The sequence below is a fragment of the Microcaecilia unicolor genome, chromosome 1, assembly GCF_901765095.1.
Source record: "Microcaecilia unicolor chromosome 1, aMicUni1.1, whole genome shotgun sequence".
NCBI classification, from domain to species: Eukaryota; Metazoa; Chordata; class Amphibia; order Gymnophiona; family Siphonopidae; genus Microcaecilia; species Microcaecilia unicolor.
This window is the reverse complement of record NC_044031.1, coordinates 7,107,524-7,134,162: the sequence shown is the minus strand read 5'-3', so window position 1 is coordinate 7,134,162 and position 26,639 is coordinate 7,107,524. Positions and strand designations below refer to the sequence as shown.

At 46.1% G+C, this 26,639-nt stretch overlaps 2 protein-coding genes across 2 annotated transcripts in view; both read right to left on the bottom strand.

The window, feature by feature from the left end:
- LOC115460651 (oocyte zinc finger protein XlCOF6-like) overlaps window positions 1–26,639 on the bottom strand; it is a 493,082-nt gene that overhangs the window by 357,985 nt on the left and 108,458 nt on the right. The gene's annotated exons all lie outside the window — the stretch shown is intronic.
- Window positions 19,649–21,740, bottom strand: LOC115462591 (gastrula zinc finger protein XlCGF26.1-like; the record flags this gene model as incomplete). The annotated part of the gene is made up of 1 exon (XM_030192591.1): window positions 19,649–21,740. A coding segment is annotated over exon 1 (1,764 nt), but the record flags the coding sequence as incomplete, so codon positions are not given.

Sequence of the window (26,639 nt, the reverse complement as noted above, 5' to 3'; positions counted from 1 at the left end):
GAGGTTGAGTCTGAAGATCCTGTTCCTGGAGGGACCACAGTTCCCTGGGGGTGGAGCCCATCGACATGAGCTCCCCACCCCAGGCGAGATGCGTCCGTCGCAGCATTTTTGTGGGCTGCGGAATTGGAATGGACGTCCCAGGGTCAAATTGGACCGAATGGTCCACCAGTGCAGTGATTTGCGGCAACTGATGGAGAGGCGGACGACATCTTCTAGATTCCCGGTGGCTTGACACCACTGGGAAGCTAGGGTCCATTGAGCAGGTCTCATGTGAAGGCGAGCCATGGGAGTCACATGAACTGTGGAGGCCATGTGACCCAGGAGTCTCAACATTTGCCGAGCCGTGACCTGCTGAGACGCTCTGGTCTGGGAAACAAGGGACAGAAGGTTCTGCGCCCTTGCTTCGGGAAGAAAGGCCTGAGCCGTCTGAGAATTCAGGAGCGCTCCTATGAATTCCAGAGATTGGACCGGCTGGAGATGGGACTTCGGGTAATTTAGCACAAACCCCAGCAGCTCCAGAAGGTGGATAGTGCACTGCATGGACCGAAGGGCTCCTGCTGCTGAGGTGTTCTTGACCAGCCAATCGTCGAGGTACGGGAACACGTGCACTCCCAGCTAGCCAATCGTCTTTCTGAATCATTGGTAGAAGGGTGCCCAAGGAAAGCATCCTGAACTTCTCTTTCACCAGGTATTTGTTCAGGCCTCTCAGGTCTAGGATGGGCGCATCCCCCCTGTTTTCTTTCCACAAGGAAGTACCTGGAATAGAATCCCTGCCCTTCTTGTGATGGGAGCTGAAGGATTGGGCTCCCGGAGGACAATTTGGTGGAGTGGAGGCCAAATTCAGGGCGTATCCGCACCGCACTATTTGGAGAACCCACTGGTCGGAGGTTATTAGAGGCCACCTTTGGTGAAAAAACTTTCAACCTCCCCCCGACTGGCAGATCGTCCGGTACGGACACTTTGATGGCGGCTATGTTCCCATGGATCCAGTCAAAAACCCGTCCCCGGTTTTTGCTGTGGAGGTGCAGGGGGCTGCTTAGGCGCATGCTGTTGACGGGAACGAGTGCGCTGGGACTGTCCCTGTGCCTGATGAGGCCTTCGGGCCGGCTGGGTGTACCTACGCTTGTTGTAGGCGTAGGGCGCAGCCTGCCGGGCCCGGGAAAAACGTCCACCTGCAGAGGTGGATGCTGAAGGCGTCCAGTGGGAGAGCTTGTCGAGGGCTGTTTCCCGCTGATGTAGTTGGTCCACCAACTGCTCGACCTTCTCGCCGAAAATATTATCCCCCCAGCAAGGGACATCAGCCAGCCTCTGCTGGGTGCGGTTGTCCAGGTCAGAGGCACACAGCCATGAGAGTCTGCGCATCACTATACCTTGGGCCGCAGCACGAGATGCCACATCACAGGTGTCATATATACCCCTGGACAGGAACTTTCTGCACGTCTTCAGCTGCCTGACCACCTCCTGAAAAGGCCTGGACTGCTCCGGGGGGAGCTTGTCGACTAGGTCCGCCAATTGCTTCACATTATTCCGCATGTGTATGCTCCGTGTAGAGCTGGTAAGATTGGATGCGGGTCACGAGCATTGAAGATTGTAGGCCTTCCTCCCAAATGAGTCCAGAGTGCAAGACTCCCGCCCCGGGGGCGCCGAGGCGGTATCCCTCGAACTCCGTGCCCTCTTGAGAGCAGAGTCCACGACCGCCGAGTCATGAGGCAATTGAGGCCGCATTAACTCTGGGTCTGAGTGGATCCTGTAATGGGACTCCGCTTCTTGGGGATGGTGGGGTTAGATAAAGGTCTCAACCAGTTCCGAAGCAGTGTCTCTTTGAGGACATTGTGCAACGGTACCGTGGAGGACTCTCTAGGTGGTGATGGATAGTTGCAGTGTTGAAGAGGGCCGGAATTGAAGGATGATTTGAGAATTGGTGTCAGGCCGCTCAAGGCTAAACTGGATTCGTGAGCCCTTGGGCTACTGCCATAGAGCGGCAGTGGCAGGCAAAAACCCCCAACCAGCACTGGGCTAAACACACCAACAAGACAGGGGCCTGCAGATGTAGATAAGCAAAGCAGGAACACACTGGACTAGAACACCCGGCCTAGAACACAGGACTGGAACAAGACTTCACCTGCACTTGACCGCCGTTCCCTAGGGGTCCAGCCCCTAGGTGCGGGCAGCCGCAAGACTTACAGGATACAGGAACTCACACAGGGAACAGGACTCCAAAGCAAGCTTGACTAAACAGGGACCAGGAAATCAGGTGTGTTTTTTTGCATGGAGTTGATGGAGACCTTTATATGCCTGTTTTTTGGCTGAGCTCTGTGGTTTATAATTGCCAGGGTTTATATATTTATGATCTATATTAAACATTTTTCTGTATTCATTGACGAAGACCCTGGTAGTGTGAAACATGTCCCTGTCAAGCTTTTAACTACTACTTAACATTTCTAGAGCGCTACTAGGGTTACGCAGTGCTGTACAGTTTAACAAAGAAGGACAGTCCCTCTCGAAGGGAGCTTACAATCTAAAGGACGAAATGTCAAGTTGGGGCAGTCTAGATTTCCTGAATAGAGGTATAGTGGTTAGGTGCCGAAGGCGACATTTATGTATTTATTATTGATGGGTAGTGAATACATTTTGGATCATTTTTAACCTCTACGATCTGCTGTCTTGTCTTTTATTTATAACATACTGTAAGATAAGCATTGCCATGCTGCAATAGATCAGAGGTCCATCAAGCCCAGCATCCTGTTTCCAACAGTGGCCGAAACGTCTGTTCCACTTACTCAGACGGACAACCACAACATCATAATGCCAGCTGTAGCAGCCTAAGAGAACGTACATAAGTATTGCCACACTGGGACAGACCAAAGGTCCATCAAGCCCAGCATCTTGTTTCCAACAGTGGCCAATCCAGGTCATAGCAACCAACAACCACCCTCAAGCCACCCGCAACATCATCCCACTTTGCAAGCACGGAGAATCCCCCCAAACCCCCATACCCTCCCCCCCCAAAACAAAACCCTCTTAGATCAACACAACCGCCCCCACCCCCCTTTCACGTGAGACCACACACCAATACCACAAAAACACAGGACACTCGGCACCAACCTCCCAATCCACCCCATCCTCTCTCACCTACACACACCACACACACACACACCACACACAAAAACACACACACACACACACACATGAACTCTCTCTGTGACACACACACAGACACTCTCTCACACACACACAAACTACCTGTGTGACACACATGATCTTCACTATCACACACAACCACCGCCCCCCTCCCCACCAGCACCCCACTAAAAAAAACACTCACACACACATACACTGATGCAGCACATTGGAGAGATGCACTCACTCTCTCAGCTCTATTACCCATGCATCCAAAACCACCCTCAAAGCCACCCGCACATCATCCCACTTGCAAGCACGAGACATCCCCCAAACCCTCCCCTCCAAAACAAAACCCTCTTAGATCAACACACCCTGCCCCCAACCCCCCTTTCACTGTGTGAGACACACACACAATACCACAAAAACACAGAACACTCGGCACCACCTCCCAATCCACCCATCCTCTCTCACTTACATACACACACACACACACACACACATGAACTCTCTCTGTGACACACACACAGACACTCCTCTCACACAACACAATGTAGCTGTGTGACAACATGAAGTTTCACTAACACACACAGACAACCACCGCCCCCTCCCCTCAGAACCCCACAAAAAAACACTCACACACATATACACTGATGTGGAACATGGATAGATACACACTCATCTCTCTCTCTATCATCCCCTGGCAACAGTAACCACCCACAAAGCCACACACCAATTCATCCCACTTTGACAGCATGGGACATCCCCCCAACCCCCCCCCCCCCCCCCCCCCGCACCCAGCAGTCTCACTCTCTCATCTGCCACACACACACACACTCGCACATTCACTCTCTCTCTCTCACACACAGTCACTCTCACACACACTCTCTCAAACATACACACTCCGACAAAAACCTTGCTAGCACCCGTTTCATTTGTGTCAGAAACGGGCCTGATTTACTAGTATTAAATAAAGGAGGAGCAGCTGGATTGAGCAGTGCCAGGCTCATTTCTTCTTGTGTGTGTGTGGCATTGCCTGGCACTGCATCCCCTGCTGCCCACCTCCTGCCAGTCTCCTACCTGCTCAGCACAAACCCCAAGAACCATCCTCCTGCCCTTCTCCAAACCTCCAGCTCCAGAAAGGAAGGGGAGAGAGAGAGAGAATGTAAAGAGATGTCAGGAAGCAGAAAGTGAGAGTCTGGTAAAGCAGGAGAAGCAGCTGCTGTGTGAGCGGAGGAGAATCAGGAAGAAGAGCCTGAGGGGCTACAGCAGGGAATGGATTGAGCAGTGCCAGGCTCATTTCTTCTTGTGTGTGTGTGTGTGGGGCATTGCCTGGCACTGCATCCCCTGCTGCCCACCTCCTGCCAGTAAGGAGAGGAGAATGAGGAAGAAGAGCCTGAGGGGCTACAGAAGGGAATGGATTGAGCAGTGCCAGGCTCATTTCTTCTTGTGTGTGTGTGGCATTGCCTGGCTGCATCCCCTGCTGCCCACCTCCTGCCAGTCTCCTACCTGCTCCATCCTCCTGCCCTTCTCCAGCTCCAGTCCAGGCTCCTCTGTGAATGTCTCCTGGGCTGCAGGGATGGGTTTCTCTGGAAGCCAGTGATCAGCTTCTTTAGCACTTGCTTCTGAAACAGGAAGTCTGTGCATGAAACAAAGGAAGAGAGACTGAGAGACCTCCCTCCAGCCCTGTGCAGGGTTTGCAATATGAAACTAGGTGGGTTGGGCTAATGATGTGTTATTTAAAGATTTATTTACAGGATCAAGGAGGGGTCAGTAAGATCCTGGCAGAGAAACAGAAGAGGCTAGTGAACTGCTCTGCACATCTTCACCCGAGTGGCTCAGTGTCCCCATAATTAAAAAAAAGAGAGAGAGAGAGAGCTGTAGTCCTTCCTAGGAGGGATAACTGCGTGGGAGGGTCAAAGTGCACTCTGGGAGCTGTAGTCCTTCCTAGGAGGGATTACTGTGGAGGAGTGTCAGAGTGCACTCTGGGAGCTGTAGTGCTTCCTAGGAGGGATTACTGTGGAGGAGTGTCAGAGTGCACTCTGGGAGCTGTAGTCTTTCCTTGGAGAGATTAATGTGTAAGAATGTCACAGTGCACTCTGGGAGCTGTAGTGCTTCCTAGGAGGGATTACTGTGGAGGAGTGTCAGAGTGCACTCTGGGAGCTGTAGTCTTTCCTTGGAGAGATTAATGTGTAAGAATGTCACAGTGCACTCTGGGAGCTGTAGTGCTTCCTAGGAGGGATTACTGTGGAGGAGTGTCAGAGTGCACTCTGGGAGCTGTAGTCTTTCCTTGAGAGATTAATGTGTAAGAATGTCACAGTGCACTCTGGGAGCTGTAGTCCTTCCTAGGAGGGGATAACTGTGTGGGAGGGTCAAAGTGCACTCTGGAGCTGTGGTCCTTCCTAGGAGGGATAACTGGGTGGGAGGGTCAAGTGCACTCTGGGAGCTGTAGTCCTTCCTAGGAGGGATAACTGTGTGGGCGGGTCAAAGTGCACTCTGGGAGCTGTAGTCTTTCCTTGGAGAGATTAATGTGTAAGAATGTCACAGTGCATTCTACTACTACTACTACTATTTAGCATTTCTATAGCGCTACAAGGCGTACGCAGCGCTGCACAAACATAGAAGAAAGACAGTCCCTACTCAAAGAGCTTACAATCTAATAGACAAAAAATAAGTAAGCAAGTCAAATCAATTAATGTGTACAGGAAGGAGGAGAGGAGAGTAGGTTTAGGCGAGTGGTTACAAAGTGGTTACCAAAGTTTCAGCGTGCTTGTCTGACATTGCCGCCTGGATGTCTCAACGCCACCTGAAATTAAATATGACCAAAACCGAGCTTCTCATTTTCCCCCCCAAACCCACCTCCCCGCTTCCCCCCGTTTTCTATTTCTGTTGATGGCTCTCTCATTCTCCATGTCTCCTCAGCTCGAAACCTTGGGGTCATCTTTGACTCTTCTCTCTCCTTCTCTGCTCATATCCAGCAGACCGCCAAGACCTGTCGTTTCTTTCTTTACAACATTCGTAAAATTCCGCCCCTTTCTTTCTGAGCACTCTACCAAAACCCTCATCCACACCCTTGTCACCTCTCGTTTAGACTACTGCAATTTGCTTCTTGCTGGCCTCCCACTTAGTCACCTCTCCCTCTCCAGTCGGTTCAAAACTCTGCTGCCCGTCTCATCTTCCGCCAGGGTCGCTTTACTCATACTACCCCTCTCCTCAAGACCCTTCACTGGCTCCCTATCCGTTTTCGCATCCTGTTCAAACTTCTTCTACTAACCTATAAATGTAATTCACTCTGCTGCTCCCCAGTATCTCTCCACACTCGTCCTTCCCTACACCCCTTCCCGTGCACTCCGCTCCATGGATAAATCCTTCTTATCTGTTCCCTTCTCCACTACTGCCAACTCCAGACTTCGCGCCTTCTGTCTCGCTGCACCCTACGCCTGGAATAAACTTCCTGAGCCCCTACGTCTTGCCCCATCCTTGGCCACCTTTAAATCAAGACTGAAAGCCCACCTCTTTAACATTGCTTTTGACTCGTAACCACTTGTAACCACTCGCCTCCACCTACCCTCCTCTCTTCCTTCCCGTTCACATTAATTGATTTGATTTGCTTACTTTATTTATTTTTTGTCTATTAGATTGTAAGCTCTTTGAGCAGGGACTGTCTTTCTTCTATGTTTGTGCAGCGCTGCGTATGCCTTGTAGCGCTATAGAAATGCTAAATAGTAGTAGTAGTAGAGTCAAAAGCAATGTTAAAGAGGTGGGCTTTCAGTCTAGATTTAAAGGTGGCCAAGGATGGGGCAAGACGTAGGGGCTCAGGAAGTTTATTCCAGGCGTAGGGTGCAGCGAGACAGAAGGCGCGAAGTCTGGAGTTGGCAGTAGTGGAGAAGGGAACAGATAAGAAGGATTTATCCATGGAGCGGAGTGCACGGGAAGGGGTGTAGGGAAGGACGCGTGTGGAGAGATACTGGGGAGCAGCAGAGTGAGTACATTTATAGGTTAGTAGAAGAAGTTTGAACAGGATACGAAAACGGATAGGGAGCCAGTGAAGCGACTTGAGTTGAGGGGTAGTTTGAGTAAAGCGACCCTGGCGGAAGACGAGACGGGCAGCAGAGTTTTGAACCGAATGGAGAGGGGAGAGGTGACTAAGTGGGAGGGCCAGCAAGAAGCAGATTGCAGTAGTCTAAACGAGAGGTGACAAGGGTGTGGATGAGGGTTTTGGTAGAGTGCTCGGAAAGAAAGGGGCGGATTTTACGGATGTTGTAAAGAAAGAAACGACAGGTCTTGGCGATCTGCTGGATATGAGCAGAGAAGGAGAGAGAAGAGTCAAAGATGACCCAAGGTTTTGAGCTGAGGAGACAGGGAGAATGAGAGAGCCATCAACAGAAATAGAAAACGGGGGAGTGGGGAGGTGGGTTTGAGGGGAAAAATGAGAAGCTCGGTTTTGGTCATATTAATTTCAGGTGGCATTGAGACATCCAGACAGCAATGTCAGACAAGCACGCTGAAACTTTGGTTTGGATGCAAGGTGAGATATCAAGGGTAGAAAGGTAGATTTGGGAGTCATCAGCATAGAGATGGTAGGAAAAAGCCATGGGATGAGATTAATGAACCAAGGGAAGAAGTGTAGATAGAAAAGAGGAGGGGACCAAGAACAAAACCCTGAGGTACGCCGACAGTCAGAGGGATAGAAGTAGAAGAGGATCCACCAGAGTGAACACTGAAGGTGCGGAGGGAGAGGTAGGAAGAGAACCAGGAAAGGACAGAGCCCTGGAATCCAAGTGGGGACAGGGTATCAAGGAGTATGCTGTGATCGACAGTGTCAAAAGCAGCAGAAAGATCAAGAAGAATGAGGATGGAATAGAGACCTCTGGATTTAGCCAGTAATAGGTCATTGGAGACTTTAGTAAGCGCAGTTTCGGTTGAGTGGAGAGGGCGAAAACCAGATTGTAGTGGGTCAAGAATAGCATGTGAGGAGAGAAATCAAGGCAGCGGTGGAGGGAAAAGGGAGGAGGGAGATGGGTCGGTAATTAGAGGGACAAGTAGGGTTGAGTGAAGGCTTCTTAAGGAGAGGTGTGACCACAGCATGTTTAAAGGCAGTAGGGACAGTTGCAGTGAAAGTGAGAGGTTGAGAATGTGACAGATAAAAGGAATAAGAGCAGGAGAGATGGCATTAAGAAGGTGGATGGGAATGGGATCAGAGGAACAGGTGGTACATTTTGAGGAAGAAAGGAGAAGTGTAGTTTCCTCTATGGTAACTTCAGGAAAGGAGGAAAAGGAATGAGGGGAAGGAGAGAGAGGGGAACGGACTAGTGGAGGGAGAGGTGACGAGGTAGAGAATTTAAGGTTTATCTTTTGAACCTTGTCGTGAAAGAATTCAGCAAGGGTCTGAGGAGATAATGAAGGGGGAGTTGAGGGAGGGGGCACCTTGAGGAGAGAGTTCAATGTGGTGAAGAGAAGTCGAGGGTTAGAGCCAAGAGAGTTGGTCAGTTGGATATAATAATCCTGTTTGGCGCGTAAAAGAGCAGATTGGAAGGAGGTCAGCATGAACTTAAAGTGTAAGAAATCAGCAAGGGCCCGAGATTTCCGCCAGAGGCGTTCGGCGGAGCGGGTACAGGAACGTAGGTAGCGGATATTAGAAGTCAGCCAAGGTTGGGGTTTTGTACGCCTTATAGGGCGGGTCATCAAAGGTGCAAGAGTGTTTAAGGCAGAGGATAGAGTATTGTTGTAAGAAGAAACAGCCTCGTTGACAGACGTGGATGGTACCACAGTAGAGAGGAGGTTTGAAACATGGGAGGATAGAGATGAAGGGTCAATATCGTGAAGATTCCTATATAAATTAGATAAGATAGGACGGGACTGGGAGGGAGGAGATTTAAGTGTGAAAGTTATAAGATGGTGATCAGAGAGGGGAAGATCAGAGGCAAGGAAACTAGAGGGTGAACAGTTGGAGGAGAAGATGAGATCAAGACAGTGACCATTTCGATGAGTGGGGGAGGTGGAGCATAGTTGGAGATTAAAGGAGGATGTTAAAGCGAGTAACTTGGAAATATAAGAGTTGGAAGGATCATTAGCAGGAATATTAAAGTCACCAAGGATGAGAAAGGGGGAGGAAGGATCATGGAAGAAGGCAAGTCAGGCATCAAAGTCACTGAGAAAGGATGAAAGGGACTTATCAGGGGGATGATAAATGACCGCTATTCGAAGAGGCAGAGGAGAGAAAAGGTGGATAGAGTGGACTTCAAAGGAGGAAAAACAGTGAGATTGAGGTGGAAGAAGGGGTTGAAATCTGGAGGAGGGAGAGAGAAGTAGTCCAACACCGCCCCCGCGACCAGCAGGGCGAGGAGTATGTGAAAAAAGATAACCGCCATGGCAGAGGGCTGCGACTGAAGCAGAGTCATCAGGGCAGAGCCAGGTTTCTGTTATGGCGAGCAGATGGAGGTGGCATGAGATAAAGAGGTCCTGGATATAGGGGAGTTTGTTACAGATAGAGCGGGCATTCCATAGGGCGCAAGAGAAGGACAGAGAAGAGGAGGGGAGTAGAGGAATAGAGATGAGGTTAGAGAGGTCGCGGTGAGATCTGTAGAGTTGGAATAATAGTTGGTGAGGAGGGCCAGGATTGGGATTGATGTCACCGGCTGAGAGTAAGAGAAGGAGTAAAAGAGAGCGGAGGAGAGCAGGAGTGGTGTGGCCACGAAGGCGAGAGGTATTTAGGTGGAATGGGGAAGGCAAAATGGAGGGAAGAAAGAGACGGAGATTAAAAGCCAAGAGGGAGGAAGAGGGTAGGAGAGAAGGTGAGATGATGAAGTCAATGGATGGGCAGTGAGTTCCTGTAGCGGAGAGAGGTAGGGGGTGAGGGAAAAGATTAGGAAGGGACAGGGCTAGGAAGAGAATGTGAATAGGGGCCATAAACGATTGAGGTACTTTAGCAACTGGGAAGAAGGTTAGATATAAAGAGAAAAATGCCCCGGCACCTAGAGCGGAGGACATGAGTGGATCGGAGTGGACCTGAGAAGGCTGTAAGGATATGCAGATGAGCTTCAAGTCCTCCACAGCACCTGAAAGGCAGCCGGTGGTAGAGCTGGGCACCTATCAGCTGAGGAAAGGCTTACCAGGGGTTAGGCCGAAGCCAGCATTCCTCCCCCTGACGGTCGCCTGAACCTGGAAACTTTGTGCACTTGGAGCGAGGGCCCTGGGAAGATCGGGGTAGACCTGGAATCACCCTGGATACAGCTGTGAGGAAATGCAGAAGGGCTGCAAGTCCTCCACAGCACCTGGTGGGAGCGCTGGGCACCTAGAGCGGAGGCCCTAAGTGGATCGGAGTGGACCTGGGTGTCACCCCGGAGAAGGCTGTAAGGATATGCAGATGAGCTGCAAGTCCTCCAGAGCACCTGAAAGGCAGCTGGTGGTAGAGCTGGGCACCTCTCAGCTGAGGAAAGACTTACCAGGGGTTAGGCCGAAGCCAGCATTCCTCTCCCTGACGGTCGCCTGATCGTAGCCAAAAAGCACCTGGAAACTTTGTGCGCTTGGAGTTTACTGTGTGGGAGGGTCAGTGTGCACTCTGGGAGCTGTAGTCTTTGCTAGGAAAGATTAATGTGTAAGAAGGTCAGAGTGCACTCTGGGAGCTGTAGTCTTTCCTAGGAGAGATTAATGTGTAAGAATGTCACAGTGCACTCTGGGAGCTGTAGTCCTTCCGTTATGAAACTTTTGTTTTTTCATTTCATCTTTTAATTCTTTACACTCAGTGACTTAGTTCAAGAAGTTTTCAATGCATTACAAAAGCTGTGTAAATGTTTATCAACACTTATCTTTGAAGCTTTCTCATCTGCTCAACAGTGCTGCCCATTTCACTGGATGTTTTTTTTAGAATCTGCTTGAAAAACAATTCAGTTTGCACCAGCACCAAGCTCTCCAATGGAGCTGGTTCTGTGCTTGGCTGAGTTAGTCACTGAATGTATCTGCATAAAATTATCTAGATAACTTTAGGCCTGTCCCTCCATCACCACTAGATGTATTCAGCTAATTTTAGCAGTTATGGTCATGAGAACATAAGTATTGCCATACTGGGACAGACTGAATGGCCATCAAGCCTAGCATCCTGTGGCCAATCCAGGTTACAAGTACCTGGCAAGATCCCAAAACAGTACATTTTATGATGCTTATCCTAGAAACAAGCAGTGGATTTTCCCAAATCCACTTTAATAATGGCTTATGCATGTTTCTTTTAGAAAGCTATATCAGACATACTGATTTTGATAAAATGGGGGAATACCTGAAGAAGGAGCTGTTGGCGTGGAAAGGCGTAGAAGTAGAAAAACAGTAGTCCAAGCTAAAGGCTGCTATAAATATGGCGACTGATCTTTTTCTGAGGAAAGTAAACAAAAACAAGAGAAGCAGGAAGCCTATGTGGTTCTCCAAACAAGTAGCTGTGTTGTATAAAATAGGAGAGGGAGGATCTTGGGCCATTTAACCAGAAGACAGACCATTCTTTATTTGACAAATGTTCACCAGTATCTTTTCCCCATGCTTTTTAAGAAGAAATACTACATTGTTTTGACAGAGTTTGAAAACATTCACGAAATGAAGAGGCTGAAGGTGCGGGAGTAGAAAAAGATTTAAAATGGTTGTAATGGAAGGGAATTTGAAACACTATATGCTGTTGTCGAAGTGTTGGAGCAACCTGGTCTGAGGGGAACAAAGATGTCTTTCCCGAAAGCTGGGACTCTCCCTGCATCCAGTGCTGAGCTGGGACCTCACCCTCATTTCCTACCGGCTATGGAAGCACAAACGAATCCAACTTCTGTTGACCAAGAGGAGTAGAGGTGGCTTCAGGGGGATAAAAGCTCACCTGACCCTTATGCTTAGAAGGCATGATAGAGAGAGGAACAAGGTAAGCACAGAGTAGATTCTCATGTGTCCTCTCAGCCATATTGCTCTGCCCTCTCCCCCCCATCTAATATTTTATTTTTAATTTCATGAAGTCTTTATTGAAATATTGAAGCAACAGCTCAGACTACATAAAAAAAATAGAAGATTTTCGGTACACAAGGCAACTGACAAACAGAGCCAGAGCAAGCAACAGGACTAGAACACAATATTTTCTGATTAACGAAGAAGCAACAATAACTTCAAGTATTTAAGGCAATTTTATATATAGACCCACTCCCCACACCCCCAATCTTCCCCTTAAACAGCACCCCCCCCCCCCCGAAAAACCAAACCCCTCGAAGCTTCACTCCTCTCACAGAGCCTATTATACATAACTCACCAAACCTTCCTACCCTACCCTCCTCCCCATATCCCCGCCCCTAGCTTGTACAATGTTGCAGGAAGGGCTCCCAGACCACCTCCCATTTCTCCTTCTTACGGCATCGCACTGACCTAAGTCGTTCCATTTCACATATAAACCAGAGTTTGTTCAACCATCTCGTCAAAGGTGGGGTCTCTCTAGACTTCCATTGGTCCGCAATCACCACTCTTGCCTGCCTGAACAGCAACGCTTGAGACTTAGTAAGACCTGAAGGGCATTTAGCAAAAATAACTCAGGGGACCACTTGATAGGCCGTTGAAACCAATGCTGTAATCTATTTTGTACTGCTTTCTAGTAGGCCCAAATTTTAAAGCAGGTCCACCAAAGATGCCCCATCGTGCCCCTCTGACCACAGCAACGCCAACACATTGGTGAAACTCCAGGAAACATATGATGAAGCCTAACTGGGGTCAAATACCATCGACAGAGTACTTTAACTACATTCTCCTGCAGAGGAACTGTTATTGATATCTTGGACCGATTGTTCTCAAAGTAAGACCAGTCAGCGTCATCAATAGTCACTCCAAACTCTTGGTGCCACCTCTCCTTATGTACGTGGCTAGGTTCTAACTGCCCACGCAAGTAAGAGTAAAGACATGAAATAAGACCCCTGGTAGTTTTAGAGTCTTCACACAAATCCTCAATGGAGAAAAGGTGGCTGAGGGGTGATATGATAGAGGTCTACAAAATAATGAGTGGGGTAGAGCAGACAGATGTGAAGCGTTTGTTTACGCTTTCTAACAATAATAGAACTAGGGGACACAAGATGAAATTAGAATGTGGTAGATTTAAAACAAATCGGAGAAAGTTTTTCTTTACTCAGCACGTGGTTAGACTCTGGAACTCATTGCCGGATAAGGTAGTGATGTCAGCTGGCCTTGCTGAGTTTAAAGGGGGTCTGGACAGATTCCTGAAGGAAAGTCCATTGATCGTTATTCAATTTTGGGGTTTTGCCAGGTTTTTGGGGCCTGGATGGCCACTGTCAGAGACAGAGTGCTGGGCTTGATGGACCTTCGGTCTTTTCCCAGCGTGGCAGTGCTTATGTATTTCACGCACTAGAATGACTCGAATCTCCTTTGAGCTAAGAAAATGCCTCAGCTGACAGTAGGTAATAACGGGAACTGTGCTTTCAGCGAATCAAAAGAAAGCACCCGGCCTCCATCCAGTAGCTGACTCTAAGAGACCAAACCTAGGAATCGCCAACGGCAAAAAGGCCCTGACGAAACACCGGGTGGAAAAAGTGGATTGCTCGCTATCGGCGACAACTTAGATAGCACCGCCTCCGGCCTAGCGAACAACCCATCCCAGTAAAAGAATGTAGAATAAATCGATGGACACAAGTCCTTATATAAAGACCTATACTTACGAGGAAGCCACATCATTGCACTAAGCGGGCAAGCACCCACCTCAGCCTGTTCCAGTTGCAGCCATAACTTATGAGGATGCTGATGATACCACTCACAAGCCGCTTGCGCTTGGGCCGCCCTATAATACCACAACACATTGGGGACACCTAGTCCCCCCCTTTCTCCTATCCTTGTACAATAAAGCTCTGTGCAGTCGAGGACTTTTTTTTAGCCCAGATGAAACAAACCAATTTGTCCTGCACTCCAGCCAAGAAAGCCCTTGACACCCTTATTGGAAGAACTTGAAAAAGATACATCAAGTGCGGTAATACATTCATCTTCAATACTGCAATTCTACCCAACCAAGACACATCAGTTACATCCCACCTCTCTAAGTCTCTATAGATAACCTTCAAAAGTGGCAGATAATTGGCCGGAAACAGCTCTGATGTATTGCGAGTAATAGTAACCTCTAAATACTTTATACCTGTCATTACCCATTTAAAAGAAAAGGATTGCTGAAGTGATACCAGAACCTGATAAGGAATACCAATACTAATCGCAAGCGCCTCCGACTTACTCACATTCAGTTTAAAACCTGAAATAGTCAATTCAAAGCAGATACGGCAGAATTTTCAGTCGTTTTATCAATCACTCTACACCTCGGATACCAATCCAAGTCCAGAGGTGACAAATGAATTCCTATCGGCTTGCTCTTTTCCTACTCTTTCAGCCACTCAGAGGGAAGCTTTAGAGGGGCGGGTATCAGTGGCGGAGGTTATTAAGGTGATCAAGGCTCTTCCAAATGGACGTCACCCATCAGTGAGAACAAGCCGATAGGAATTAATTTGTCACCTCCAGACTTGGATTGGTATCCGAGGTGTAGAGTGATTGATAAAATGACTGAAAATTCTGCCGTATCTGCTTTGAATTGGTCACCCTTTCGTGTATCTTAAGAATTGTCCTGTCCACCCTCAGCTGTCTCAACTTAAGCGCCAAAGTCCTACTTGGTTTGTTACTAAAGACAAAATGTGAGTACCTCTGTTGTTCCTGAGTATATCTGGTCCAATTTCAAGCGAAGTGCCTGAATTTCCCTCAAAGTGGTTACCGAGTGAGAGGATTTATGTCTATCTGATAAAAGAGTTAAGCACTTAGCCACCTCAGTCCTGAAACTGACCTTTTGAAGGAAGAAACCCCTCGATACCGCCTTTAGCACGTCCCAGACAACCCCCAAAGAGGATCCCAAGTCAACATTAAGCTCTACGTAATCTTTAAGAATCTTTCTAGAACCAGCTAGGATTTCGTCCTCTTTTAACAAAGTGGTGTTCAAAGACCACCTTCTCTCCCTCTCCTCTCCGCCTAGCGAAGGGAGACCCACCCAAACCGGTACATGATCAGACAGGGTTGGCTTTCAAACATCAAAAGACCAGCTGGCATGTGTCAAAGATACATCTACAAAGATATAATCAATGCAGGAATAAGTATCGTGTGAATAAGAATAAAACTAATAGTCCCGAGCCCGTGGGTGGGAAACCCGCCACACATCAGATACTCCAAGATCTCTTACAAACTGATTCAAAGATTGCGAAAGCATGACATCCACACCTGAGGGCGAACTGGACCTATCCAGTGCCGGATGTAGCGTAGCATTAAATTCCCCCCCCCCCCCCCCCCCCCACACACAACAATTTTTCCCTGAGGACAGGAAGCAAAGTGTCCCACCAGCTTATTCAGGAATCCTTTCTGCGCTTCATTAGGGGCATAAATCGAAGCAAATGTTACCGCCAAATCTCCAAATAGCACACTCAATAGCAAAAAGCGCCCTTCTCTGTCTCGCTTCACCCTCACCACCTGAAACTGTAACAAGGAATGAAGCAATATGGCTACCCCTCGTTTCTTAGACCCATCTAGTGCTGACAAACTGAAAGCAAATGGGTATTGAGGATGAGATAAAAACTTTTCATGCTCTCTTCTCAAATGTGCTTCCTGGAGAAATACCACCTGTGGGTGGAAATGTGTTACTTCTTTAAACAACTTTTGGCATTTCTGTGGAGAATTCAGGCCTTTAACATTATAAGACAAAATTTTAAGTCTCGTGTCATATTAAACCGCTATCAGGCAAGCATACATTTCACACTGCGCACCCTGGGAGCCTCCCCCCGCCACAACCTGCCACCTCTCAGCCACACTTACTCCCCCCCTCCCCAAAAAGACATCCAACACCAGGCCAGCTCCCCCCCCTTGAGTAACATACCCTCCATCTAACCTGACCTGGGTACACAGAAAGAAGCACATCACCCCAACACCAACCAATCCTCGCACCCGCCACCCCCCCCCCCCACCCCACACAAAATTGCATCAATCTAAGTAGCAGACAAGATCCCAGGCAAGTCAATACTTGCACTAAAAACTGGATCAACATAGCTTAAATGAGAAGTCCACTTAATGTTCAGGAAGCTTCTATTGATTTCTTGGATTTCCCCTCTTCTCTTTTCCAACGTTGCAGCTTAGCCCTGACATTCTTTAGCGTATCAACAACTGGGGCTTCTGCGAAGGTCATTCCCGAGTCCTGCAAAGTCTTCCACACTTCCGCCAAATTGCGCAGTCGATGCCATTTACCCCCTGCAGAGAAGCATAGCACAAATGGGAAAGCCCAACGATAGGGGATCTTCTGTTGAATTAAAACCTCTAATATGGGCTTCACGGCCCGCCTCTGACTCAGTGTATACAGCGAAAGATCTTGAAAAATTGTGATCCGGGCATCATTGTATTCCATTGCTGGTGTCTGACGCGCCTTCTGCAATATTTGTTACTTAACTGGATAAGCCGCAAATCTCACTATTATGTTTCTTGGTTTAATGTTTGTTGATTTTCCGAGCACCCGGTGTGCCCGCTCTATTTCCATTTCCTCCGAGCCCAACAGTTTGCCACAAATCAACTTAACAACTGTAGGGACAGCTTCTTTGTCTCCCACCTCGGGCACCCCCCTCAGCCGGAGATTGTTCCTTCTCCCACGATTCTCTAAATCGTCCAGCTTGTATTCCAATTCCTTACAGGCGGCTGATATTTTGTTTAGCCGCGATTCAGTGGTGCTCAAGATATCCTCATGCCCCTCCACCCGGTTCTCCAGATCCTCAACACGCCCGCCCAACTCCCGCAAGTCCACACTGATAACATCGATTCTATCCAGTATCTCCTCCTTTGACACTTTGATGTCCTCTCATATATCAGCCAGAGTTTTAACCAGATCTTTGGGAATGTTCTGTACTGGCTTCGCGGAGCCTACCTCCGCCGACAATGCAGCTGAATCTGAGTCGGATCGTGCAGGGGAAACGGAGCCTTTCCAGCCGATTTGGCGGGCTGCCGCACTGAATCCTTCTTTGCTACAGACATACCCACAGATCGCTCCTCTAAATCTGGTCAGCAAACCGAAAGAAATCTCCGTGAAGGAAAAAACTCCGATCTTCAGGGCGGATGGAGGCAAATACAGTTGCTTAAAGGTAGAAGTGCAGCGGAGCTACAGAATCAGCCAGCCATTAGGCAGCATGACGTCACTTCCTCTCCCTCCCCCATGTAATTTGTTGACCTTTGCAGCTGCTCCTTTTATTTTCACCCTTCTTCTCATTTTATCATAGTCTCCTTTTTGAAAGTTAAATGCTAACATATTGGATTTCCTGCGTGTACTTACTACAGAGCTTATATCAAATCTGATCATGTTATGATCACTGTTATCAAGCGGCCCCAGCACCATTACCTCCTGAACCAGATCATGCTCCACTAAGCTCTAGGTCTACAATTGTTCCCCCTCTTTTGGTTCCTGAATCAGCTGCTCCATAAAGCAGTCCTTGACTTCATCAAAATAAAAATTGGCGCACGTCCATTTTGGGCCTGAGACCTTATCGCCACCCATTGACTTAGTGGTAGGGTCTCAAGCGTTAACCGGGTGGTAATGGTCTACGTGCATAGAATGACGATTACCGCCCAGTTTCTGCCATGCACCAAAAATAGAAATAATTTTCCGACGTGCGTAGTGGACACACGTAAAAATCGAAATTACCGCCCAGGCCACGCGGTAGCCAGGTGATGACTCCAAATTGACGCAGATTGGGTGCTCGTAGGCGTCTACGCAGCTTAGTAAAAGGGCCCCCTAGTTTTTGCAGGTGTTTAAGAGGCCAGTCTGAGATACCAAAACAATATGAGAGTGAAGGAAGTCTCCTATAATAGTCATTACTGATTTTTCTCTCGGCCATTTCAGCTTTCTAGTTGTTTCTTCCTCCACTCCTAGATATGGATCCTGTGTGGATCATTTTGCTGGTTTCTACTACTACTACTTATCACTACTTATCATTTCTATAGGTTCTTGAGGTTTACCTTCTAACAGAAGCTTTTATTACACTCAGTGCATGTAAATGGCTTCACTCCTGTGTGAATTCTCTGGTGCATTATCATGTATTTCTTCAACCTCGGTGCAGATAAATGGTTTCATTCCTGTGTGGATTCTCCAGTGCCTGTTGAGTGTTCCTTTTTTAGTAAAGCTTTTACCACATTCAGTACATGCAAAAGGCTTCACTCCTCTGTGGATTCTCTGGTGTATTGTCATGTATTTCTTTCTGAAGCTTTTGCTTCAGTCAGTGCAGATAAATAGTTTTCCTCCTGAATGCATTCTCTGGTGTCTGGCAAGTGTTTCACTGTCATTGAATCTCTTTCCACACTCACTACATGTAAATGACTTCACTCTCATATGAAAGCTGTGGTGCCTTCTCAGGTTTCCATACTCAGTGAAGCTTTTACCACACTCAGAACATTTAAATGGCTTCACTCCTGTGTGGATTCTCTGGTGCTGTATCATGCATTTCTACAACCTGAAGCATTTGCCACACTCCATACATGGAAATGGTTTTACTTCTCAATGGCTATTCTGGTGTATAGTGAGTGTTTCCTTGTTAATGAAGAAGGTCTTTCCACACTCACTACATGTAAAAGACTTCACTCTCATGTGAAAGCTGTGGTGCCTTCTCAGGTTTCCCTTCTCAGTGAAGCTTTTACCACACTCAGAACATTTAAATGGCTTCACTCCTCTGGTGCTGTATCATATATTTCTTCAACCTGAAGCATTGCCACACTCCGTACATGGAAATGGTTTTACTTCTCAGTGGCTATTCTGGTGCATAGTGAGTGTTTCCTTCTTAATGAAGGTCTTACCAAACTCACTACATGTAAATGGCTTCACTCCTGTGTGTGGTGCCTTGCGAGATGTCCCTTCTCCGTGAAGGTTTTACCACACTCAGAACATCTAAATGGCTTCACTCCTGCGTGGATTATCTGGTGCTCTATCATATATTTCTTCAACCTGAACCATTTGCCACACTCAGTACATGGAAATGGTTTTACTCCTCAATGGCTATTCTGGTGCATAGTGAGTGTCTCCTTGTCAACGAAGGTCTTACCACACTCAGAACATCTAAATGACTTCATTCCTGTGTGGATTCTCTGGTGTTTTGTGAGGTGTCCCTTTTGAATGAAGCTTTTATTACACTCAGTGCAGATGAATGGTTTCATTCCTGTGTGGGTTCTCTGGTGTGTTCTGAGGTTTACCATCTGACAGAAGCTTTTATTACACTCAGTGCCAATAAATGGTTTGATGCGTTTGTGGATTCTCCAGTGTCTTCTGAGTGCTTCTTTCACAGTAAAGCTTCTACCACACTCAGTACATGCAAAAGGCTTTACTCTGGTGTTTTGTGAGGCTTGTTTTATGAGTGAAGCTTTTATTACACTCACTGCAGATGAATGGTTTCATTCCTGTGTGGATTCTCTGGTGTTGTGTGAGGCTTGTTTTATGAGTGAAGCTTTTATTACACTCAGTGCAGATGAATGGTTTCATTCCTGTGTGGATTCTCTGGTGTTGTGTGAGGTGTGCCTTCCGACCGAAGCTTTTATTACACTCAGTGCAGATGAATGGTTTCATTCCAGTGTGGATTCTCTGGTGTTGTGTGAGGTATTCCTTCTGACTGAAGCTTTTATTACACTCAGTGCAGATAAATGGTTTCACTCCTGTATGGATTCTCTGGTGTTTTGTGAGGCTTGTTTTCTTACTGAAGTTTTTATTACACTCAGTGCAGATAAATGGTTTCACTCCTGTGTGGATTCTCTGGTGTGCTGTGAGGCTTGTTTTATGAGTGAAGCTTTTATTACACTCACTGCAGATGAATGGTTTCATTCCTGTGTGAATTCTCTGGTGTATTGTGAGGTTTGTTTTGTGACTGAAGCTTTTATTACACTCAGTGCAAATGAACGGTTTCACTCCTGTGTGGATTGTCTGGTGTCTTGTGAAGTATTGCTTCTGACTGAAGCTTTTATTACACTCACTGCAGATGAATGGTTTCATTCCTGTGTGGATTCTCTGGTGTATTCTGAGGTTTGTTTTATGAGTGAAACTTTTATTACACTCACTGCAGATGAATGGTTTCATTCCTGTGTGGATTCTCTGGTGTATTCTGAGGTTTGTTTTATGAGTGAAACTTTTATTACACTCAGTGCAGATGAATGGTTTCATTCCTATGTGAATTCTCTGGTGTTTTGTGAGGCTTGTTTTATAAGTGAAGCTTTTATTACACTCAGTGCAGATGAATGGTTTCACTCCTGTGTGGATTCTCTGGTGTATTGTGAGGCTTGTTTTATAAGTGAAGCTTTTATTACACTCAGTGCAGATGAATGGTTTCACTCCTGTGTGGATTCTCTTGTGTTGTGTGAGGTGTTCCTTCCGACTGAAGCTTTTATTACACTCACTGCAGATGAATGGTTTCATTCCTGTGTGGATTCTCTGGTGTATTGTGAGGTTTGTTTTGTGACTGAAGCTTTTATTACACTCAGTGCAGATGAATGGTTTCACTCCTGTGTGGATTCTCTGGTGTATTATGAGGCATTGTTTCTGACTGAAGCTTTTATTACACTCAGTGCAGATGAATGGTTTCATTCCTGTGTGGATTCTCTGGTGTTTTGTGAGGCTTGCCTTCTCACTGAAGCGTCTATTACACTCACTGCAAATGAATGGTTTCACTCCTGTGTGGATTCTCTGGTGTTGTGTGAGGTTTTCCTTCCAACTGAAGGTTTTATTACACTCACTGCAGAAATATGGTTTCATTCCTGTGTGGATTCTCTGGTGTTTTGTGAGGCTTGTTTTGTGACTGAAGCTTTTATTACACTCAGTGCAGATAAACGGTTTCACTCCTGTGTGGATTCTCTGGTGTATTATGAGGTTTCTCTTCCGACTGAAGCTTTTATCACACTCAGTGCAGTTAAGTGGTTTCATTCCTGTGTGGATTCTCTGGTGTTGTGTGAGGTGTCCCTTCCATCTGAAGCTTTTATCACACTCAGTGCAGTTAAGTGGTTTCATTCCTGTGTGGATTCTCTGGTGTTGTGTGAGGTGTCCCTTCCGTCTGAAGCTTTTATTACACTCAGTGCAGATGAATGGTTTCATTCCTTTGTGGTTTCTCTCGTGCACTGGGAGGTTTCTTTTCCAGCAAGCACTTGTACCACTGTCAGCAGAAGTACACAAGCTTTCATTTTTCTGAATTTTCTGGTACTTTGAGAGGTCTGTCTTTCTGTAAACGACTTTTTCAGGTTTAGTAGTAGTCATTGGTTCTTCACCAGTCTGAGGTGTTTTATGATCTGTGAATGTTTCTCTATGGCTGAATTTTTTCTTACATTCAGCACTTGAAACTAGTATCTCTTCTGGGTGGAATTTTGTATTTCTTATGACATTTTCTTCCTGACTGAAGCTTTTGTCATGACTAGAACATGCAGATAATCTCTCATCAGTGTCATTTTTCTGGTGTTTTGTAACGTTTCCTTTATTGATAAAGGTTTTCTCATCTACTGTAGTTGTACACACTCTAGTTTCTTTATTATTGTTCTCATGTTTCTCTTTCTTCCTACTGAAATCTTTCCCACACTCAGAACCTATACAGTGGGTCTCTCTTATGCATGTTTTCTGCTGTTTCTGTAGTTCTCTCTTTTGACTGAAGGTTTTCCCACAGTCCGTACCTGTATATGGTCTCTCTTCAGTATCGGATCTCTGATGTGATTTCAGAGTTAAATGATCATTAAGGAATATCTCACATCCATCACACAAACATTTCTGAACTCTCATCTGGTTTGTCTGTTCTTCCACTGTTTGTGTGATATTACTGGTACAATGTTCACACGGAGCTGAGGCTCCTGTTAAAGGTTTTTGTTTATTTTGATTTTTTCCCTTTTCTCCCCAGTCAGAACAGGACGAAGTCTCTTCTTTCTCTCTTTCTGATAACATCTTTTCCTCTTCAGGCTTCTCACTGAGCTTCCATTTATGTGTCTCTGCATTACTGTTCTTAGGGTCATCTTTTTCTAAATAAATAAAAACAGAGCATTGTATAGTACTGTAGGAGAACAGAAGTTTAACGAGTTCAATAAAAATCTGTATAAATAAATTGTAAATCTTCCACCCCCTCCCTGTTGGGAATACATTTCCAAGCTAATCACTACCAGGGATGAATACAGAATATATGATTATATTCAAGTTGATATTTAAAAGCACCTTTTGGTCTTTGTACATAGATATCGTTTAGCCCTATAACTGCTCTTTATCAGACAGGCTGCAAGATGCAAGGCTAAACCTTCAGGGTGCTTGTTCCCCAGATAAACTAAGTTGGGCGTTAGCTGATCCTGAAGTTCACAGGAAGAGATTCACCATTAGCCAATCATACATTTGTTACAGAAGCTTAGTTATTGTAGATATGAGAAGAGACATCTGAATGCAAACTTGCCAATGATAAGTTCTATTTTTCTTAAAGCAAGTTCTATTCTTTACCGTCTATGTTCAGGCTAATTTAGTAAGTATATTTTTATGTTCATTTTCTATTATGTATTTTTTCTCTCGCTAGGAGGGAAAAGGAAGGGGAAATGGGACTTGATATACCGCCTTTCTGAGGTTTTTGCAACTACATTCAAAGCGGTTTACATATATTCAGGTACTTATTTTGTACCAGGGCAATGGAGGGTTAAGTGACTTGCCCAGAGTCACAAGGAGCTGCAGTGGGAATCCAGCTCAGTTCCCCAGGATCAAAGTCCGCTGCACTAACCACTAGGCTACTCCTAGGAAAAGGCTTCTGATGTTCAGTATGCTTAAAGCTTTTGCTTATCACTATGTCAGCTGTCGAAGCAATTTCTTCATTAAACTAAAAACCTAATGAAGACGTTGGTTCGGCAGCTGACATAGCGATAAGCGAAAGTCATTAAGCATACCGAACATCAGGAGCCTTTTCTTCCTAGCGAGAGAAAAAGTACATAATAAAAAATAAACATAAAAATATACTTACTAAATTAGCCTGAACATAGAAGGTAAAGAATAGAACTTGCTTTAAGTAAAATAGAACTGTTTCATGGTCAACTTCTCAGCCTAGTCTATAAACAAGCAAAAAGAGTCTCTTTCTTCCTGTGAGAGGAACTAGACCAGCCTGGAAGCAAATCGCTTCTCAGTGCCTGCAAAGTTCCTGTTTCTGAGGTAACAAAACATTCCTTTTATTCTTTTATCTAATTGTGTGTACGTGACAATTCTCACGTCTCTGCGGTGCCCCCCTTATCTAAAAACAACATCTGGCTATATTTGTTTCTGCAAAACCAATCTCACGACCCACAGCCACAAATCTGCACAACAGCAATAGGGCCTGTTTCACCTCCTTCTTCACCCCTCCCTGTTGCTGGGCTTGCAAGTGGAATGTTAGATAAGAACGTCTACTGGAATTCTGCCTATGAACTCCTGATGACCTTACCTAGATGTATTACAGAGTTGGGGAGACTCTGCTTCACAGAGAGAAGGGCAGGAATCTTAGGAGTTACACAGTAGTCCACCATTTTATGGATTGCAAATTTATACAATATGCTGAGCTGGGCTAAGCTCCTTCGAGTCTCCAACAGTGGCCGATTTGGTCACAAGTGCTAGGCAGATCCCAAAAAGCAGATCTATTTCTCATGATTCATTTTCCAGTGATGAGCAATGGAACTCCTAAGTCTGATAAGGAAAGCTAAGAGGGACTTCGAAAAAAAGATTGCGTTGGAGGCAAAAACACATAGTAAAAAAATTGTTTTAGGTATATTAAAAGCAGGAAGCCGGCAAAAGAATCAGTTGGACCGCTAGATGACCAAGGAGTAAAAGGGGCGATCAGGGAAGGTCTTAACCGAGGAAGATTTGAGTACTGATAGAACTGAAAAATGAGCATGCAGAGCTATTGTTAGAAATATGTAATTTATCCTTAAAATCGAGCGTGGTACCAGAAGATTGGAGGGTGGCCAATATAATGCCGATTTTTAAAAAAGGTTCCAGAGGAGATCCGGGAAATTATAGACCAGTGAGTCTGACGTTGGTCCCGGGCAAAATGGTAGAGACTATTATTAAGAACAAAATTACAGAGCATATTCAAAAGCATGGATTAATGAGACAAAGTCAACATGGATTTAGTGAAGGGAAATCTTGCCTCACCAATCCACTACATTTCTTTGAAGGGGTGAACAAACATGTGGATAAAGGGGAGCCGGTTGATACTGTGTATCTGGATTTTCAGAAGGCGTTTGACAAAGTACCTCATGAAAGACTCCAGAGGAAATTGGAGAGTCATGGGATAGGAGGTAGTGTTCTATTGTGGATTAAAAACTGGTTAAAAGATAGAAAACAGACAATAGGGTTAAATGCTCAGTATTCTCAATGGAGAAGGGTAGTTAGTGGGGTTCCAGGGCTCTGTGCTCTCTTCCAGCGTATACATGTCGAGGTTCATGAGCCTGTCTCTCTGGGCCAGATGCACTAAAGTCGTCATTAGAGCCGTTCCCTACTGAATTCCATAGAGAATCTTTGTAGCTCACTTGCATTCTCAATTTCATCGTAAAACAGTCTGCCAATCGGCCGGTCGAGCATGCGCAGAGCAGCAAAGCGTTATGCTGGCTGCTCTGCGCATGCCAAATATGCCTGTGCCTCCCGAAGATGCTGCGCCACTCACCCCACCCCCACCGCAATAATAAAAACAAAAGTGCAGTTGAGGCCGGCCATCGAGAAATGGCATCCGTTTTCGCCATCATTCTTTTTTGGCCGTGTTTCACTCAGCTCAGAGACCTGGAAGCTCAGCTAAACGCGCTGTGATTGGCTCAGAGACTTCCTGGTCTCTCAGCTGTGAAGCACTGCCAAAAAAAAAACGTTTTTATTCTTGCAAGGGGGTAATGACGGCCAAAGTGGATGTTTTTTTTGGATGGCCAGCCATTCTGGCCATCATTCCCCCCTTTTTAATAATAAAAATGTCTTTTTGACATTCTGAAATTAAATGCAGAAAAAACTCAATGCCTGATACTCACCTCCCAATACAACACGAACGAATTCACCGCCATAAACACACCAAAATTAAACCTTCCAATCTCAGAAACGCTAAAAATCCTTGGAGTCACTATCGACTGCCACTTAACACTCGAAACTCATGCAAACAATACAACCAAAAAGATGTTCTACTGCATGTGGAAACTGAAAAGAATAAGACCATTCTTCCCAAGATCCGTCTTTCGCTGCCTAGTGCAATCCCTCGTATTAAGCCATCTGGATTACTGCAACTCACTATACGCAGGTTGCAAAGAACAAATACTGAGGAAACTTCAAACAGCCCAGAATACAGCAGCAAGACTCATCTTCGGAAAACCAAAATATGAAAGTGCAAAACCCTTACGAGAGAAGCTACACTGGCTTTCACTCAAGGAACGCATTACTTTTATATATATTTCAACGGTTTTTATTGATGACAAACATTATAGTCACATTATACAACCTTCTGGTAATAACAAAAGTGCATCTACTAAGTACATCTATCATGGTCTTGTATTTACATGATGTCATCAAATTATAATTTCTAATAGTTATGAAGGATATAACAAGAATTTCACCAGCTATCAATTGTACCCAAATGAAAATTCAAATTACTAGTGAATACAAAGTGAACCTTCCCCATAACAAAAACCCTTCCTCCCTTCTAATCCCCCCCCTGCCCAACCCCCCCACCTCTCCCTCCCCCTATCCTAATCCCTCCCCCCCCCCATCTCGAGACCTGAAGGATCTTAACCTGAGCAGCATTTGGAAACTCACCCTGCATTAAGGAGTAGACTCCGACCTCTAGGGCTAAGGATGCGTAGATAGGGACCCCAGAGGGCCAGAAACGCCACTCTCTTTCTCTGCGAGCATCTAACCTCGCTAGCTTCCCAAGAAACCAGCTGATGCAACTGATTTCTCCAGTGCCAATATGCGGGAGGGTCTTTAACCGTCTAATATTGTAAATGCACTTCCTAGCTAATAAACACATCTTACGAAGCATCAATACTGTAAAGCGACTCTGACCTCTGAAGGATCCTGGAAGATCTAAGATTAATTGTTCAACATTTCCCAAAATCTTAATCCCCAATCGCCCTTCCCAGAAGCCTCGGACCTGAGTCCAAAATCTTTGCAAAGCAGGACAACTCCAGAACATATGCAGCAGTGTGCCTGGACTTATTCCACACTTGAGACAATTTGAACTACGGTTCGCACCCATGTGTGCTAATTGAGTCGCTGACACATACCCCCTATGGATACATCGGTATGCACATTCTCTAAGTCGGGCATCTGTTACCAACAGGGGTATGCGCGCCACTGCCCTGGCTATGTTCCAAGACTCCAGTGTCATGCCCAGCTCCCTCTCCCACGCCCTCCTCATTGGACTATAGTCTCTGGGGGGTTGCCATCTTGTTAGTGCCTTACAGAGCAAGGAGACAGTGACCTCTCCCTCGCCTACTGAATTGAAAAACTCTTGAATCTTGCTCCCCAA